Genomic DNA, 18,428 nt, shown 5'->3' with positions numbered 1-18,428 from the left:
TACTGTGATTTCGGGTAGTTGTCTAATGCATGGGTGTGAATTATTCATGTGTTTCCATTATATATAATCCCAAGTATAGTAAGTGCACTTTCATTTCATTTTGTGAGGTTTAGTGTTGTACATAACGGAAGGCTTGGAAATAAACCCTACAAAATTCATTTAAAATGAACAACCTCAACGTAGTTCAACACCTTTGTAAAATAAAGCTTTCAAAAATCCCCAATTAGGCGAATAAGACAGCCACTTCTTCCTGGGTCTTAAAACAGCTCGAGTAAAAAAATCGCAGTCATTGATTGGACCAAACCGTACAACGTAACAAAGAAATGGGTGGTCTTGACTGAAGCAATCTTACTTGTTGATTGGCTTAACTGTCCGTGATTGACAAAGCAAGGACATCATTAATGAGCAGGCGTGGTTTTGTATGTTGTTTATAGTCTGTGATTGGATGAATTTGAATAAGCGTATGAATTTTGTTTACCTTTGGGTGGGGCTTTGGGAAGGTATATGAAGGGAGTAGCAGTCCCAAGAAAGTGTTTCTACTGTACAGGATGGCAAGAGTGGCGAAGGTCTGGGTGTTTACACTTGGTGGAGAATCTTCAACGGGACATGTCAGTTTCAGTTTCATGGTTTTGTGTGATGACAAACGGTTGCTTTCCCCAATAGAACAGGTTGGTCGCCAGGATAGTCATCTTGAGACTACTCATGCTTTCGCAGAGTATAGTTAAAAATAGGTAATAACTGTTTAAAATAAACAGAACTAGCATAGTTCTCATAGAAACCAAGACCCAGTTATGACTTGTTTCATCACTAATGGGTTTCTCCTTATCGTGCCATGTTCTTCTGCTTTCGGTGTAGTTGCATACATTGTCCGCACGAGGGAAATTTATGTATAATGAATATGATCAGAATTACAACACAAGGGCTAGCAAGTAAAATAGCAAGTAAATTTGACACGTATAGTCAGTGACTGATTTTTCAAGACATAACTTGACGCTTTGATACCCTGGAATACTCTGAAATACTGGCTAAAGACAATCTAAATTAGATGAATGCCGTGTTCTTGTCCCACTGTCTTGTACATTCTTTGGTTAAATGATATAATTCGGTAATAAAACTTATTTTGTTATTTCAAATATGCACTTTTTAAGAATACAGTTTATATATAGCTAGCTATTTTCTGAAGCAATTTTGATTAAATAGCCTACCTTGCTCAAGGGTATAACACTGTCCCACCTGGGAATTAAACCTTCAACAGTTAACCCTGTTCTCTTGCCAGTATACTACACTGCATTTTTTAAAATAGTAGACACTAGCTTGTTAATATACAAGTTAATGTTTCCTTCGTAACAAGTTAATGATGTTCTCCCATTTTATACTCAACAATTTATATTTTATTGTGCAATTAAAGCCAGCAGAAAGTAAACGACTTAACGTGGTTGTGTTTTTTTTGCTGCTACAGTTCATCTTGATATGCCTTTCTCTGATTGTTCTTTTTTAAACCCCCCCCCCCCCCCCCCCCCCCCCCCACACACACACACACACACACTCCTTTTAAGAAATGTAATTATACGTACACATATACTCAATGAAAGCCTAGAAAATGTATTATTATAACGACACATTCTTGCGTGTATTGAAAGATTCTGAATGGATTTCATCCTTTTGTTTCTTCCGCCAATCACAAAAATTATGGATGCATTATGGCCAAAGAGTAATAATTTAAATGTAAGATTCAACTCAGTGGAACTGGTGTCAGTTTGGTTTTCATATATACATGTTAAACAAGAAACTTTCAAATCGAATTATTAATTAATTTTGTTAATTCATAATTCATATTTGCGCTGTTAATGCCATTATCCCTTCACTCTATTTCCCGTGTTGTACTGATAAACCCAGAATTAAGCCCATAGATCAAATCACGCCGATGTGGACGCGATAACGTGAGCAGCCAATGAGCGCTGTCTCTGGATCAGGTTTTGTGCACATGGGTGAGAATGGGAGTTGGTGGAGGCCACCGGTTGTCCAAGACCGTTGATCAACCGTTGTGATGGCATACCTATTGACGATCTAACAAGCTGTAACTTCAGGTAACTCACATACCACAAGTCATATCTGTTTTCACGTTTCTGTTCGTGGAGTTATCATTAGTTATCACAGCAAATGACAACTACTTCTAGTGGTACATCCAGCTAAATGTCAGGAAGGAAACATATCCTACCTGCATAGATTTGTAACGCACATAAATCTGAGGTGAGTGGCTAGCTAGCCAGATGTTTTTTTTTTTAACTTGAGAACGGCATGCGATTGTGCAGATTTTTCAGTCATACTATTCTTGGCTAAATTACGTTGGAAAGCCTCTGGATAGCTATAAATAGTTATTTCAGCAACGTAATACTGTGCAGGCTATCCAGCCAGCTAATATATCAATAACCTGCTTAACAGATTACTGATTTTTATTTTATTTTTAATTTATAAACCTTAGTTTGTTGTGAGAAGCACAGTGATGCCAGTGTGTTACCAACACGTCGCCAGGATTTAAGCTGATTAGCTACCCAGCTACCTATTTTTTGTAGTTAATGTGTAACGTACATGCTACTTTGTATTAAACTAAACACAGGCACATTTTAATCTCGCTGTAAACCAGACACCTTAACATTATGTGGTTGCGTTCGAGCAGGGTGCGGCGATGGCGCATCGTCAGGGGGCCACGGGCACACTTTCAGCAGGTCCGATTTTGGAAAAGGAAGGCTGTGACTCCTCTGCAGTGCCGCTTCACTCACTCCCAATAAACGATGACATCCCAGTCGATGAGGTTATCTTCATTAACCCCCTAACTCCACCACTGCCAGCGTTGACCGCTCTCGAATCAGACCAGTTGAGCAGGGCAGAGCCAGACAGAGCTAAGGAACATGGTGAGTGTCGGTGTCGGTTTGGGTGCTCACTGTTTTGTTTCGGAGTGCAGTTTGCAGGCTTTGCGTGTCCTTACACTTGATTTGAAAAAGAAGAAAAAAATTACAGCGTTACAGTATATTGGTTTAATGAGTGACTATTTCAGTACAGTCTTGCATTTTCCTACAGGATTGTTGATCTCGGACACATCCCCTGACCCGGTCATAAAGGTCATGAAGGAGGATCCCTTATGGGTGACAGAGGCGGCGTCTACCAAGAGTGTCAGGGTTCATAACCATGAGTGCTCCCTTTGTGATAAAGCTTTTGGCACTGCTAGCGCCCTCAATAAGCACCTATTGAGCCACCAGCAGGACCGGCCACACATTTGCCCCATCTGCCAACGGGCATTTAAACGGCACGATCACCTGTGAGTTCTGCGCCTGTGCTCCGTTTTGGCCAACTGCAGAGCCCTCTTTGCTCTCTCTTAGCTAGCTAACTTTGAACTTAAGAGTTCGTTGTGCAGCAAGCTCTCAGTGTGCCTGAGAGGAAACTACACTTGAGTGTAGTCCCCGTTGACTGGGTGTCATTGGTGGTTGTCGCTACTAGCAACAGTTACGTAGCAACCTGCTGTTTCCATTTCTGCAGCAACGGGCACATGCTGACCCACCAGAAGCGGAAGCCGTTCCGGTGCATGGAGCCCGGCTGCCAGAAGAGCTACTGCGACGGCTACGCCCTCAAGCGCCACTGCGCCTCCCAGCACGGGATCTACCTCCTGCCGCCCCCTCCTCCCTCTTCCGCCCAGGTCCACGTGGGGGTCGGCGCGTGGGCCGACGGCCTGGGGGGCGCGGGCGGGGTCCGCAGCGACTACCACTCCATTTTCTTCTCCCCGCCCAAGCCCGCGTCGAAGGCTCCGCACAAGGGCGCGGATTACTCGGGCTACGGGGGTTTCCACGGCTACGCTACTGCAGCCGGGCTCGGGGTGAGTCACGGCTTCCAGGGGCCCGGTGCCCCTCAAGCTCAGCAGCCTCTCATAGCCTCAGACCCCTGGGCCCAGGCGGAGGCTAAGCAGTCCTACGGCGAGGGCCCGGGCGAGCTCCACACCTCTCAGGGGATGTCCGTCGCCCCGCAGTGGGTCCCCAGCCTGGAGCCGGAGGTGAACACCATCGGCACGTCCCCGAGCTGTGGCTCCAGGCTGGGCGGTCTGGGTCCCCAGTGCTGGGAGAGCGGCTTAGACTTCCCCGTGTCGGAGCTCCAGGCCCTGGAGGAGATGCTGTCCTTACAGACGCCCAGGGAGGCTTTGAGCTCCGGAGGGGCCTGCACTGTGGGCTCGGCCCCCTCCGAGCCCTCCTCCTCCTTACCCAAACCCAGGCGCCCGTCCATAGTGATTAAGCAGAAGCTGCGGCAGGCCAACCCCAAGGGCAGGCCCCAGCAGCAGGCTCCAGCTCGCTCGGCCTCAACCCTCAAAAGCTCCGCTCGTACGCAGTCTGCGGCCGCCTCAGGAAACGCTCCCGAACCTGTGAACGACCACGCGCTGGGCCAGTCCAGCCCGGAGCAGCCCACCCAGCCCAGCCCAGCAGGGACCCCCAAACCGGCTCCACAGAGGGGGGAGGAGGCGAGGAAGAAGAGGCCAAGGAAGAGGAAGGCAAAGGAGTCTGATCTTCCGGCTCCGACTTTTCCACCACCCCTCCCTGCTTCCGTCGCCGCCTCCCGACGCCAGCGGCCACGCCCTCTATACCTCGTCTCTCCAAGCCAGGTGGCTATGGCTTCTTTCAGTACAGATAGCGCCCCCTGTCAGCTCTCAAAGGTATAGCACACTGATTTTCACAACATATATTAGTATGTATACGATTAATACAAAACTAGTACCATTGTACTAAATTGTAAAAAACTAGTACCATTGCACTAAAACCATTGTAAAATAATTAGTACAATAACCGACTAATACCTGTAATACCACTATGATCTTACGATAGTATTTAGTCAGCATGGGCCTTCATCAAAAGACAAGTCTCTAGGTTCATCTTTAGGAAACTAAGTTGAGAGGACCTTAGTCCTTAAGACCTACATATCTTGAACTTGAACTGAAGTATGTGGTCTTTATAAATGCTATATAATGTCTAAAAGAGAAGATTACTCTAGAAGAATGGTCAGCAGAAGAAAGATTTGACCACTAGGGAAATATCCACAAAATGCACCAGGCAGTCTAAAGGGCTGTTTTGCATATATTCAGGCTTTGACCTGAAAACATCCCACAGGGCTCAGTTGGAGGGACAGGAGAAAAAAAACCAAGAGAAGCTTTGTGAGTAAGCTTGTGATTTTGTTTCATGGCGTAGGGAGGAAAACTTGCTGTCATTAATGTTGCCGAAAATGGACAAAGCACTGACGATAGGTAAGGAAAGGCCAGTAAGGGTTCACAGAAGTGTTGTGAGATACAGTGTAGCTTAGTTAGTTTCACTGTAGCCAAGTAAAGTAAAGGTGAATGAAATCAGAATAAAGTAAACCATTAGAAATTTCCCAGTTAGAGTCACATTTTTTGGTGCCTATCCTGGATAATGCTGAAGATATGGGGTCCAGGGGTGAGTGTGTGGATATCGCTGTGAGCTTCTTTACCTGTGCTACCTCTTTTAACCACAGGGGGCACCATGGGGCTCTCCCCTCAGAGTCCACCAGCAGCCAATCCGGGGTCTCGACCGGCCCTGGGGAACCCCTCTCACTCCCAAGCGAAGCTCTGACGCAGGTGCTGCCACTTTCCAGCTTTTACCTTTCACCTTCAAACACGCACACCTGGGTCAAATAACTCTCTGAACTGCTTTAATTAACCCTTTAGACTCCGGTAAAATACCTGAAGATTGCTGACAATTTTTTTTTTTAAAGAATCATCATTATTTTCAGAAGTGTTTGTAACTGTGTACATATCTGTTATGCTTTGCTGAAGTCCACTGGGATCGGGGTGTGTTTTTTTATATTTTTTACCAGCATCTATAGGGTTAAATTACTTGAAATTATGTATTTGAGGCCGGTCTTTGGTCAGAATTATGAGGTGTCTGTGTTTGTGGGCAGGCAGAGCGACTGGGTGCTGTAATGTTGTAATGCTGTGACCGATGTTCTCCACAGCGGGGTGCAGAGGGGCGGGGAGAGGATTCGGGGGTGTGGCCCGAGGCTCTGGAGGCTACCTGCACCGTTGAGCCGGCCTCTCTCTCGCCCCAGACGCCCCTCTCGCCCCTGGTCATTCCGGTCTCCGTGCCAGTCACGGACAGGAAGGAAACGGCCGCGGGGCTCGTGGAGGGAGGCCAAGCCGTCGACCCTGCAGTGAGCACAGTCACGTCCTTTTACGGTGTACAGCAGCGGCTTCCAGAACTTTCTGAGCTCGCTGCCCACATTTTTGTGATCCACGGCTTATTAAAATATAGCATAATGTATGTTCAAATATGGTTCTGTAATATGCCGCAATGACTATATATACACTGTGACTAGTGCAGTTCATTTTGAATGGTGTAAATTACAATGGAAAGTTCTACAGTACATTATTTTTGTCTTCTGTAATCTCAGAACTACTAATGTACAGGAGAAAAGTAAAGGACCAGGGGCCATTTAGTGCCATTTCAGTCATTCTTTTAGGGCCCTGTAATATTACAAAATTAAAAATATCTAACTATTTGAATGTTGAATATCTGAAATTGGATAGATCATAAAGTAATTAAAATAATTTTGAAATCTGTATGTGATAGTAATATAAGGCCAAAATGTTAAAGGTCTCTCTCAAAAAACGTGTTGCTTCTCAGTGTGTTGTCATGGTTAATTGAATTAATTGAAAGCTTTTGTTTGAAAACATTGTTTATCCGGCAGTAGATGGGAGAATTGTGGTTCTCCTTTCCCTGACCCCACTTCTGCTGGCCTCAGGCAGAAAGACCTCCGGGCAGCACAGGGACTTTGAAGAGGGCCCATCGCTTTGAGTTCCTGAAGACGCTGTTCATCCCCCCACCCGCGCCCCCCCAGACGTCCCCGCCCCCCGTTTTCGAGGAGGGGGGCACGGGGGGTCAGCGGTGCCGGGCGGCGGGGGGGTACCCCAGCCAGCTGCGCTCCCCCGTCTACCTGGCCGACCACCTGCTGAACCCCGGGTTCCAGCCCCCCCCGTACACCCCCCCGCCCATGCTGAGCCCCCTCCGTCGGGGCACCGGGCTCTACTTCAGCACCCTGCCCCCGCCTCACCCCGGGCCCCCGCCTCCCAGCACGTACACCGCCACGCTGGGTCCGTACGCATCATCACGGGGGGCGGGGCTTACAGCTCACTCTGATGCACCAGTGCAGAATTAAGCAATACGGCACGGGAGGTCGCGCTGTATCACGAACATAGGCCCGGCTACTGGGGTGTTGTTGGGCAGGACGAGAAGCATAGGGCCAGTAACGCCCTGTAGCCATGACTGCATTCACAATACAGCACAGCCTCGAGTGCTGTATTGCTTTTTTTTACAATGGTTACAACATACAGAAACAATTGATGACACAATATTATTTATTTTATATAATTATGTAAGTAATAGTTTGTGCACGGACTGATATGACTTACAAACAGGCTATTTTATTTACTGTTACTGAATCTGTCCTGTATTTTTCAATCATGCGGGCCCAGCCAATCATGCAGCCTCAACATCCATGAGCGTAACAAGCCGTTTTGTCGTTGTGTTTAGGGACCTGGGTTTTCTGGGGTTGAGGGTCTGATTCCCAGATAAATCTCTGCTGTGGCACTCTTGTGGTTAACATAATTGATTCAGTAAATATTCATATGTGTAAATGTGTTGCGTGCAAAATGTGCATACATGAATATGGAAGTTGTTGTGTGTAAGCATGCCTGCTAAATGCCTGCATGTAATACATTTCCACAGAGAGGTGCTGTGTGTGTGTTTAGTGTCTTACATGAGAGCATGTCTGATTTGGGTGAGTGCAATAAGGCGATAGGCTCTCGCCCCTGTAACCCAGATTTAGCAGTCAAACCTCATTTCTGTGACAAACTGACTGATGAACCAGAGATTGCAGATTTTAACCCCCTTTGACTCAGCCAAGACCCCTTGTGTTGCAATCCATTTGGTGTGGACAACTTTGGGGTGAAGGTGATAGGGTAGTGCGTACCCAGGGCAACGCAAGACACTGGATTAGACATAGATTAATTGATTTCTTGTATCCTCTGTTTTATGTGTAACTGTTTGGAGTTCCCGCTGACAGTTCATTTAACCGGTACGTCTGATTCTTTCTGTCCCTCAGATGTGGCAGACGGTATCTCCCTCGTGATGGATGACACGGTCGTCACCATCGAGCCGTGAGTTCGCCCCGCTGCCATGAAGCCAAACAAATAATCTGCCCAGTGAGACTCACGCTAATCCTGTAGAGCCTGTGACTCCATCAGCTCTCAGCAGTTAGAACAGGTCTTCATAAATACGATATGCATCTTATGCCCCTTAAAGACCCTGACTATCTGAGATGGAAAGTGTGCCATGGAACAGTAGTGTGAGTTCAGTATGACTGTGGTTTATAACTTCATGGCATTGTTCATTTGATTAGCAGGTTTCCTGGTGTAGGTACACTAATTAGCTAGTAAACCTCTGGCTTCACCACAATAGGATATGATTTTGATTCTTGAGGCAAATTTTTATTTGTGGCAATATCACAAAATGATCCAATACATAAGTCTTTCTCAATATAAATGATCCAGCTAACACAATCCTGTTACAACATACACATACATCCAAAATGAGGTTGAGAGTCCAAGAACTAAGTGACATCACGTTTAACAAAAGGAAAAACAGCGCTAGCACGAATGATGATGAGGTCGAGCCTGAAACATAGACAAGGATGTTGGCAGCGTTGCTGGAGAGATTCTGGACATTGAAATAAATATTTTGCTATGATTCATAGCGATACAGATCATTTTTTGCAGGTCGTATCGATTTGATTGGTTCGGATCGTTTTCCTTTGAACCGATATATCGATCCGAATCAATGTATAGTTACACCCCTATTATTAGCCTTATGTCGAGGGATGAGGAGTTGACTGTAGCCCTGCAGAGCTGAGAGATGACCGTGGCTTATAACTTTCTGACGTTGCTCATGAGGTTAGCAGGTTTCCTGGCGCAGGGCCTCCCATAGGCCTCATGTCTGGGGACGAGGAGTTGACTCCTCCCCTGCAGAGCTGGGAGGTGTACATGTGCGCTGTGTGTGTGAAGGCCCTGACAGGCCCGTGCTTTTTGCAGGAGGATCAACGTGGGCTCCCGTTTCCAGGCGGAGGTCCCCCCCCTCCGGAACCTGCTGCTGATGCTGTACGAGGATCACCCCGCCCAGCTCCTCTGGGCCCCCTGGGGGGACATCGGCAGCAACCCCAAAACCCAGCAGCGGGGTCCGGTCTTCATGCACACCTGCTTACACACACACACACACACACGCGCGTGCGGACGTACACCCGCATGTACTCTCTCACACGTACACGTAATGCAAAGTCACAAACATGCTCACACCCAGAAGTGTGAACGCCCGCTCACACACACATGCAGACGTATACTTGCACTCTCTCACACTCTCACATACATGTAATCCAGTCACAAACGTGCCACACTCACACGTGTGCACACTCATGCTCTCCCTCACACACGTACACACACACGCGTAAGGTTTAAATTCATCAAACCACACAGGGGTGGTGTAGTTGTAAATACCCGAGATACCATAGACGTGCAGCTCACGAATGAGTTGCTCACGCACTGAGGGTACTGAGAGCAGTTGACGCGCTGATCATTTCCTGTGCGTTCGGCTGAGGCAGAGCGCTCGTACTGAGCCTGTTCCCGTGTGCCTCGGTTCGTAGTGACGGAGCTGCTGGACCTGTGCTGTTCCAGCGTTCTGCCAGGAGGGGGCACCAACACGGAGCTGGCGCTGCACTGCCTGCACGAGGTCCAGGGCGACGTTCTGGTGAGTGACAGCGGAGTCTCCCGCACACAGGAAGCGATGCACTTTAGTCCTGGCTGAGGTGCTTTCCTGCCTGTTCCCGTCTCAGGTGTGGGTGTGTGGGTGTGTGTGTGTGTGTGTGTGTGTGTGTGTGTGTGTGTGTGTGTGTGTGTGTACGTGTGCGTGTGTGTTACTTTCTGCCAGGCCGCCCTCGACTTGCTGTTAATCCGGGGAGACTACTACACGTCGTCGCACGTCACGAGGGACTACCACTACACAGGTACCCAGCTGATCTAAGTTCAGCTGTGTCCACAATCCTCACCTGCCCCGAGAGGGTAGAGGCAAGTGGCTGAACTGGTCCAGGGACAGTGTGTGCATTTGTTTTAGGCTAATAAAATACATTACATTATATTTATGTAGCAGAGCGACGTACAAAAGTGCATATCATGGTCATTGGACAACTACAAAGCACAGGTTCCATAAGTTACAATGCTCAAAATATTTTGCTATTACATGAGTTCTTTAACTTCTTTACCCGGGAGCCCTAGTGCAGGGGACTTTCCTGGAGCCCTAGTGGTCAGGTCTTGATCGATTACAGGCGTTGATTATGTAAGTAACACACGCCTGGTTTTCATGGGTCTGAATTGGCCCCAGTCCAGGAGCCACAGGCACTGTTGGTTTGGCTTTTTCACCGTATAAACAACCAACAGTTTTGAGCCAGGAAACCAGGCCTGGATAGTTACCTGCTCAGATAAAGTTCTGAGCACCAGGGAAAAGCAGCAGACCCCCGTGGCCCCCCCAGGGCCCGGGGCCGAGGTCCGCGGGGCTGAGATAACCCTTGGGCTCTGTCAGGCTCGGATCCCTGGAGCGCCCGGGAGAAGAGGCTGTTCCGCAGAGCTCTGGTCGCCCACAACAAGGACTTCCAGCTCATTCACGCCGTGGTAAGAGCTCCTCACCGGATCCAGAACCGCGCCACACTGCTAGGCATCCTGGTCTTTGTGTTTTTTTATGTAAAAAATGTCGGGGGCGACATAGCTCAGGAGGTAAGACCGATTGTCTGGCAGTCGGAGGGTTGCCGGTTCAAACCCTGCCCTGGGCATGTCGAAGTGTCCTTGATCAAGACACCTAACTCCTAACTGCTCTGGCGAATGAGAGGCATCAATTGTAAAGCGCTTTGGATAAAAGCGCTATATAAATGCAGTCCATTTACCATTTAAATTTGGCACCCTACGTGGCGCTGAACGTGTCCAATTCCCGCCCTAAATTGGACAACTGTCAGCAAACACAGCCGCATTCATGCATAAACCCCACTGCCAATTTGGAAGAGCATAGACATCTTCTCTGGCTAGATGGGTAGACTGCCTTGCGATGATGCAGGGTATTGGCTACTCAGGATTTTCGGGGGTGTGATCAGTTCACCTTGTAGCCAGTAGGGGGCCTCCTGCTTGTCTATGATCATTACAGTTAATCATTGCCCAGTCAAATACCAACACCAGCAATGAGGGGAAAACTTGCTGGTTACTCAGCGTGTTTGCCTCCCCAGCTGCAGAGCAAGTCCGTGGCGCAGTGCGTGGAGTACTACTACGCCGTGAAGAAGCTGAGGAAGTTCAAGCCGCGCACTCGGGGGGCGGAGGGCAGGGAGGAAGACGACGGAAACCCGGTGAGCGCGCGACGCGCCGTCCTACGCACGGGGTCGGACAGACGCGCAGACCTCTGGGAAAAAACCACACGGCCCGCTCTCTAAAAACGCGCGACTCGGCAAGACCAGCGACAGGAGGACTTACCTGTATTCAGCCTGTCGAAATCTCATGGCACGTTAGGACTGGACCGCTGTGTCGATGGGATATCCTGTGTTTTATGTTCACAACCGACTTCTTTTATTTATTTATTTTTTTAAGTTAACGGAGTCTCCGCGGGGGCGCGAGGAGGCTCTTTTGGGAAGAGCGGGCACCCGAAGGGGCCTGGTGAGACACAGAGGGGCCCCACTGGTCCCCAATGCCCCGGCGGGCGCTTTGGAGTACCCCTGTGGGGAGTGTGGCCGGTGAGTGGCACGGGAAAGATTACAGCTCAGTACAGTTACGGCTACATTAAATACATCTTTTATTACTCCATTAGAAACTGCCGTTAAAAAGGATTTGCCCCCTTCCTCTTTTATTGCATATTTGTCGCACTGAATTGTTTCAGATCTTTAGACAAAATGTTATTTCAGACCCTAACCCTAACCCTAACTATTTTAGATCTGAAACCATTCAGTGTGACAAATATGCAATAATAGAGGAAGTCTGGAAGTGGCAAATCATTTTCCCCTTCTTCTTCTTCTTCTTTTTCTCATAGCATTTGAAATGATTAATTTCACTTTTATTTTTGACAAGCACTACTGTGGCCCTTCAGCTTGGCTGTTGAACGGAGCTGGAAAGTCCATGGGCCAGAAAGTAAAAGTCCTGCCATGTGTTTCTTCCACCATTGAAGTCAGCCAGCTGATTTCACCAATTGGTTCTGCCTCCTGCCATAACAGCTGAGCTAGTTAGCAAAACCAGCTGACTGGGATAAAATACGGGGGGAGGACTTTTACTTTGGATTTTCCACCTCTGCTCTGGATGACCTTCCTCTTGGGGTCGTGCGCTAACCGCCCGTTTTCGCGTTCGTCTCAGGAGCTTTGAGAAGGTCAAGAGCCGCAGCGCTCACATGAAGACCCACCGGCAGCAGGAGAGGGAGTGCCCGGCGCACGAGAGCTGCTCCGTCACCTGTCTGGGGGCGGAGCTCGAACAGGAAGAGGCGGGGCTAAGACCAGGTTCAGAGGTTAGGTGGAGGCCATTTCATTTTTGAGCCTTGCCATGTTTTTCCATCTAGGCTGGTGCTTCTTTAGGTTAGCTGCTCTGTTTCTGGACAGTTTCGCCCAGCCTACGCTTAAACACTTAAATACAGTAATGCATGCCATTTTGCCACCAGTCATTTGGGCAAGCAAATGATGAGCAAATCCATCCAAGTGATTTTAATAGTCTTCACTGCCATAGGGTTGCATCACATAAAATGTGAAAATGCTAAACTGGGATCCACAATCCTTCTTTGTGAACTGGAAATACTGTGTTGTTTTCCATCAACCAGTATAGAGCATGCAGCCTTCAGCATAAAGGAAATAAAAGCGTCTAGAGCTACTGTGCCTTTAAAAAAGACAAACGAACACAAATTCATGTCTGCAGGGTACAGTCGCACCTTTAGACCCACATATCCAAATTAATCTGTCAATTCCAGATATTCCAGTTCAAGAGCTTGAGGTATTAGTGCACTAATGCTTTCTGAACCTCGGCCCCACCTTCTCCGATTTTAGTATTCATGTTACTCTCCTATAGTTTACAATATAGTGTGTTCATGGAGTTGGATGTTCAAGATTAAGTTTAACCAAGTTCAGTGTCTACATTCCTTTGCTAAATTTGGCATTAATGTTCATTGGCTAAATATGCAATAAGCTGCTTTTTATTTTTATTTTATTAATCTATTTTTTTTGTTTACCACAATTAATGATGGGGCACGTGCACCAATTATACACTAATGTGTTTAAAAAGATTTACTTATGCAACATTAATTTAAAGTGCAAAGTACAGCATTAATTGTGGCCTTGGAAAATACTGAAAGTTAATAAAAATTTAAATTATTCTTACAAACTCGTCTATTCTAAAAGCCCTTTGTAATGTTTTCACATGTAAGAGAAGGTTGTTGGTGAGCGTTGGATTTCATGTTCTTTGTTACTCTTTGCTGATCTTTGAAAATAAACCACAGCCAGAACGTTGTCTGACTGCAGCGTATGTCAAGTGTGACAAATGGACACCTCCTTCAGAATGGGCTCTACTCAAGATCTGTATTTTACAGGACATTGATATCTTGACATGCTCTGTGATCAATGTTGCCTACCACAGTAGAATAAAATCCACTCAGTAATCACATATTATAAACTTGGCACAACAAGCAAGACTGGGAAAAAAAAAAAAAAAAACAGTCAGGCGAATGGTACATAGCATATCACTGCTCAGATATGTACAATACGGTATCGTGACAGAAAACTATATTCGCACACAGACACATGAAAGTTGCTTTCTTTGCACACACGTCGCAGTGTGCATACACTATTAGTTGTACGTAATACTTTTAAGATTCTATTCTCGCAAACTGTTCATTAAAACGGGCTTTCATACAATAGTGTCGAAATAACTTTACAAGTCGGCACTTCGCAGGGGAAGATACTCGTCCGACATAAACCCATCGGACACGTGGCGTCCTCCAGAACAGGGAAGCCATCTTTCACAAGAGCACTTATCACGAGTTAAGAGTTGAGGGTACGCGGGACGTTTAAAAAACCCAACGATTGGGTAGCCGTAATACAAAGAGTGCCCTTGGGTCTGCTACCGCACATGATTAAAAACTTCTCAAAGCCCCCCCCGATGACTGGGGAGCTGATGTTAATCTGCTGAAATGAGGCCGACGCACCCCGGCTCCTGCAGCTTGGCGACAGAAGGCTTAAGCGGTGTGCGGCTGGATAAAAACAGGACCGGTTCCTGGGGTTCCGGAAAGTTCCGGACCCGCGACGGACACGGCGGGCTGACGGACAGAACCACCGGTGAAGATAACAGAAGAGGTACGTGTGTGACGAGGAGGGGGCTCCAGTGCAATTCGTGATTGCTCTTAGCTCGTTTGACTGACTCTGTGTCCCTTGGCACAAGAGAACCGTTCCATTAACTACTGTCCACGGCTGTTTCAGTGGCCCCGCCCCCTCCTCTCTTGGTACTGACAGTTGGAGGCGGAGCAAGTGATCACAGCTCCTCCTCTCTTGGTACTGACAGTTGGAGACGGAGCAAGTGATCACAGCTCCTCCCCTCTTGGTACTGACAGTTGGAGGCGGAGCAAGTGATCACAGTTCCTCCCTTCTTGGTGCTGACAGTTGGAGGTGGAGCAACTGCTCAGAGCTCCTCCTCTCTTGGTACTGACAGTTGGAGGCGGAGCAAGTGATCGCGGCTCCTCCCCTGTTGGTACTGACAGTTGGAGGCGGAGCAAGTGATCACAGCTCCTCCCCCCCAACCCAGGCCTTGTTCTCATAGGACACCAGCGACTGGTACAGCGTCTCTCGGGTCTGCTGGCCGCCGTGGCCGTTGGCGCCGCCGTTGCCGGGGGCGACGTCCCTCCGCAGCCCGGCCCCGCCCTTCAGGTGCTCCACGTAGTCGCCGTTCTGGTGCAGGAACAGGATGTGGTCCAGGTGCTGGGGCCCCAGGGTGGCCCTCCGCTGGGCCGCGGGGGCCTCGCGCGGGGCGAAGGCCCGGTCGGCGGGCACGGCGGTGGCGGGGATGGCCAGGTACTTGCGGGCGAGCCGGGCCACGGCGGGGAAGCGGTGCTCCTTCGCCCGCCACCAGTGGAGCGGCGACAGGCTGCGCTTGCAGAGCGGCTCGGCGATGTAGTTCTCCAGCTGCTGGTGGATCTCGGGCATCCGCTCGGTGGGGTCCTCGCCCAGCAGGATGTCGTACATGCTCTGGCCCGCCGGGCTCGCCCGCTCCCGGGCGTCGGCCTTGGGGGTGCCGGCCGGCCCCGCCCTGCTGTTCACCCGGGCGCCGCCGCCCCCGCCGCCGCAGTGCGAGGCCCCGCCCGGGTCGCAGTCGCCTGCCGCCGCTGCCGCCGGCGGGCCGACGAGAGGGCCGGGCGGCGCGCCCTGCCGCTGCTGCAGCATGATGATGTCGCTCTCCTCAGCCGAACCGCAGGACACCGGCGAGTCCGGGGGCGCCGCCCGGGGCGCGGAGAGAGAGTCGCCCAACCCCAGCCCCAAGTCCGCCCTGGGACCTTCCCTCCCTTCCTCCTCCTCCTCCTCTTCCTCCTCCTCCTCCTCCTCCTCGTCCTGGGCGTGCCCGCGCGCCTCCGCGTCCTCGGCGTAGGCCTGCGTGGACAGCAGGTCCTTGACGCGGTCGTGCAGCCTGCTCCGCGCGTTGGGGCTCAGGAAGCGCAGCTCCTTGAAGCGCGGGTCCAGGAAGGAGGACAGGACCGCGGGGCTGTCCAGCAGCACCTCCTGGTCGCCCAGCCTCCAGCGGCGCTCCATCCCCGCCCGCACCCTCTCCATGACGCCCCGGGCCACGGGGCAGGCGCTCTCCCCCATGCGCTGGCCCAGGAGGCGGGAGACGCCGTGGAGGCAGGGCATGAGGGCGGAGACGGGCGCGTTGGTGTCCTCGCTGAGGAAGGCGGCGGCGATGCGCACGGTCTTCAGCACGGGCACCAGCTCCTGGAGGAGGCGCCACTGGTGGTCAGCCAGGTTGGGCGCGGCCTTCTGCTCCTCCAGCACCGAGCTCACCACCCACTTGAGCTCCAGGAGGCTCTCGCACATGTCGATGGCGGTGGACCAGCGGCCCGGGTCGTCCAGCGCCAGCCGCGCCCCGGCCTTGTTGGCCGCCTCCGCCTTGTGGTTGAGGGCGGCCGCCGCGAACGGGTCGTGCTGGAAGTGCGAGACGATGCCCCGCGCCGCGGCCAGCGCCTGCCGGACGGGCTCCGCCTCCAGCCCCTCCTGGACGCAGAGCTTCAGGGCCTCCCCCGCGCACAGCAGGCCCACCCAGCCCGCCGGAAGGTTCCGCAGGGAGGCCTGGCTCGGGCCGGCCGAGCAGCGGGAGGCCTCGCCTTGGCTCTGGCGGTCCTGCTCCCGCCCCGGCCGGCCGGCCTCTCCGGCCTCGGGGGCCCAGGGGGTGTCGTGCACCACGCAGAACACGAAGTTTTCGGGCAGGCGGAACTCGGACAGGACCGCCCTGAGGGTGTCCCCCAGCTGGGCCCCGCCCCGCTCGCCGGCCTCCTCCCCGAACTCCGGCACGGGCCGCGTCTCCAGGATGCAGCGGGCCAGGCGCCAGTCCTTGTCGACGAAGTGCGCGCTCACGGTCAGGTAGAGGCGCCCCGCCCCCCCGACCCCGCAGCCCGCCAGCGAGCGCCAGCGCTCGGTGCAGATGGCCAGGCACCGCGGCGCCAGGCTGGCCTGCAGGTGCTGCTCCAGGTGCTGCTTGAGAATGTGGTAGCGGTGCCAGAGCAGGCTGCCCAGCTGGGAGGGCGAGGGCACTGGGTACAGGGGCTCCAGGCAGCCCAGCAGCAGCCGGAAGCCCCTCTCCTCCACCACCGACAGCGGCTGCAGGTCCCGGAACACCATCTCCAGGATGAGCTCCGTCAGGAGGCCCGCGCGCTTGTTGCTGCAGCCTCTGGCGGCACCGCCGCCGCCGCCGCCACCACCGCCGGTGTTACCGCTGCTGTTGCCGCCGGCGCTCTCGTGGTAGTGATATCCGGCGAGCGAGGGCTGCGGGGGGTCCTGCTCGTGGGCGGAGGCGGGGTTCGGGTTCAGGGCCCCCCCGCCCGCGCTGCCGGCGGCGCAGGTGGTGCGCGCCCGCTTGGCCTCCCCGGACTCCGGGGATAGGTCGGCGTCCTGCTGCTCCTCCTTCACCACCAGGGACACCACGGGCTGGAGCATGCAGCTGGGCGCTGGGGCGGGCACCGGTGCCGCCGCGCTGTTCCCCGGGAAGCTGGGCAGCGGCGGCAGGGGCGGCATGAGCGGGGCCTGGGCGGGGGCGGCCCCCGCGACGCTCGGGGGAGGGGGCCCGCTGTCGCGGATGCTGTGCTTACGCACCAGGTGCTCCCTCATGGTGGTGGTGCTGTTGTGGAAGGACAGCTGCTTCTTGCAGACATTGCACTCCACGTGGGTCTCGCTCATCTGCGTGTAGTAGTTCCACACTTTCGACTTGCGCCGGTCCCCCGCCGCGGAGTACAGGGGGCGCCCGATCCCCCCAACGCCCCGTTCCCCTCGCCTCTTCAGAGATGGGCCCAGACCGCCGGACAGCGAGTAGGGTGAGAAATTCATGGGCGAAGAGGGAGGGAACCGCTGGCTGGAGGGTAAACAAAGACATTCACAAACTGTGATTTGGTTCATTAATAATAACCATGCAATGTGATTCCCACCTGCCGTGCTGTGGGTATGAATTATATGACAAGGTGTTATGTGTAGTGTGGCATATGAGAGGTCATATACCACCATATAATTGTAAGGTGAAGTAGCTACGTCAGGCAGTGTTTGTTACAGTTAACAAGTGCAAGTAGGTATCATGCAACTCCTATCGCAAATGTTATCTTGGCATGACTAGCTAGCTAGCTAGCTAACAGAGGTTGAGTGTTGCTGGTATAGCTGGTTAACAGCTAGCCTAGCTACTACACACCGAACTAATTGGTAAGATCGCGGTTTATATCGCCGTGTGTACCCACGTTACCGGAAATACATAATCATTGTTTAGTAAGGCTCGGGAAAATACCTGGATTGTTAAATTAAAGGGTTAGCAGAGAGAAACCCAAATAAAACCTCAGTCTTAATCGCCGCGCAGACAGACACAGCCCTTTCACCTGGAAACGATAGGGTCAAGTCAAGGGTTATGCTCAGAAGTGTATCGCGCTTAGAAAAACGAGGAGCGGTATTCCATTTGTAGTTAGTTTTGGCTGAAACCGTGTGGGGTAGCTATATCTTTTTGCAGACACTGCATTCATAAAGAATAAAAACATATCGGACCTTAATTATAACATTGTTAACTCAAAGTTATTTAAGTGCGTAGCTAAGTAGTAATA

General features: G+C 51.3%; 2 protein-coding genes across 4 annotated transcripts; one reads left to right on the top strand and one right to left on the bottom strand.

Annotated features, from left to right (window-relative positions):
- Positions 1-1,992: 1,992 nt before the first annotated feature.
- Positions 1,993-13,493, top strand: LOC118235838 (zinc finger protein 541). 3 transcript variants are annotated; one of them, XM_035433690.1, is made up of 16 exons: positions 1,993-2,087; positions 2,678-2,912; positions 3,079-3,316; positions 3,535-4,642; positions 5,223-5,278; positions 5,524-5,626; positions 6,004-6,198; positions 6,790-7,138; positions 8,149-8,203; positions 9,134-9,276; positions 9,739-9,842; positions 10,023-10,098; positions 10,671-10,759; positions 11,362-11,478; positions 11,717-11,859; positions 12,470-13,493. In XM_035433690.1, exons 2-16 carry the CDS (start codon positions 2,687-2,689, stop codon positions 12,642-12,644), a joined length of 3,177 nt encoding a protein of 1,058 aa, XP_035289581.1. In that variant the 5' UTR covers positions 1,993-2,087; positions 2,678-2,686; the 3' UTR covers positions 12,645-13,493. The 3 variants fall into 3 exon arrangements, with proteins under 3 accessions (XP_035289581.1, XP_035289579.1, XP_035289580.1); XM_035433688.1 differs by having other exon boundaries at positions 3,535-4,693; XM_035433689.1 differs by lacking the exon at positions 1,993-2,087 and adding an exon at positions 2,097-2,250 and having other exon boundaries at positions 3,535-4,693.
- A 162-nt stretch (positions 13,494-13,655) lies between these two features.
- Positions 13,656-18,410, bottom strand: si:dkeyp-117b8.4. Its single transcript, XM_035433691.1, has 2 exons — positions 18,122-18,410; positions 13,656-17,701 (listed from the first exon to the last, which is right to left on the bottom strand). The coding sequence occupies exon 2, from the start codon at positions 17,674-17,676 to the stop codon at positions 14,869-14,871; it is 2,808 nt and encodes a 935-aa protein (XP_035289582.1). The 5' UTR covers positions 17,677-17,701; positions 18,122-18,410; the 3' UTR covers positions 13,656-14,868.
- Positions 18,411-18,428: the final 18 nt, after the last annotated feature.

The sequence above is a fragment of the Anguilla anguilla genome, chromosome 9, assembly GCF_013347855.1.
Source record: "Anguilla anguilla isolate fAngAng1 chromosome 9, fAngAng1.pri, whole genome shotgun sequence".
In the NCBI taxonomy this organism is placed as follows: Eukaryota; Metazoa; Chordata; class Actinopteri; order Anguilliformes; family Anguillidae; genus Anguilla; species Anguilla anguilla.
The sequence above is the reverse complement of the archived record's forward strand: the minus strand, read 5'-3'. Positions and strand labels throughout refer to the sequence as shown.

Bases quoted from the DNA above. Each gene is read 5' to 3' on its own strand.
- LOC118235838 (XM_035433688.1), top strand. From the start codon at position 2,687: ATGGCGCATCGTCAGGGGGCCACGGGCACACTTTCAGCAGGTCCGATT. The intron at 3,317-3,534 runs GTGAGTTCTGCG...CCATTTCTGCAG, and splicing joins TTTAAACGGCACGATCACCT to CAACGGGCACATGCTGACCC. The intron at 11,860-12,469 runs GTGAGTGGCACG...CGTTCGTCTCAG, and splicing joins CCCTGTGGGGAGTGTGGCCG to GAGCTTTGAGAAGGTCAAGA.
- si:dkeyp-117b8.4 (XM_035433691.1), bottom strand. From the start codon at position 17,676: ATGAATTTCTCACCCTACTCGCTGTCCGGCGGTCTGGGCCCATCTCTG.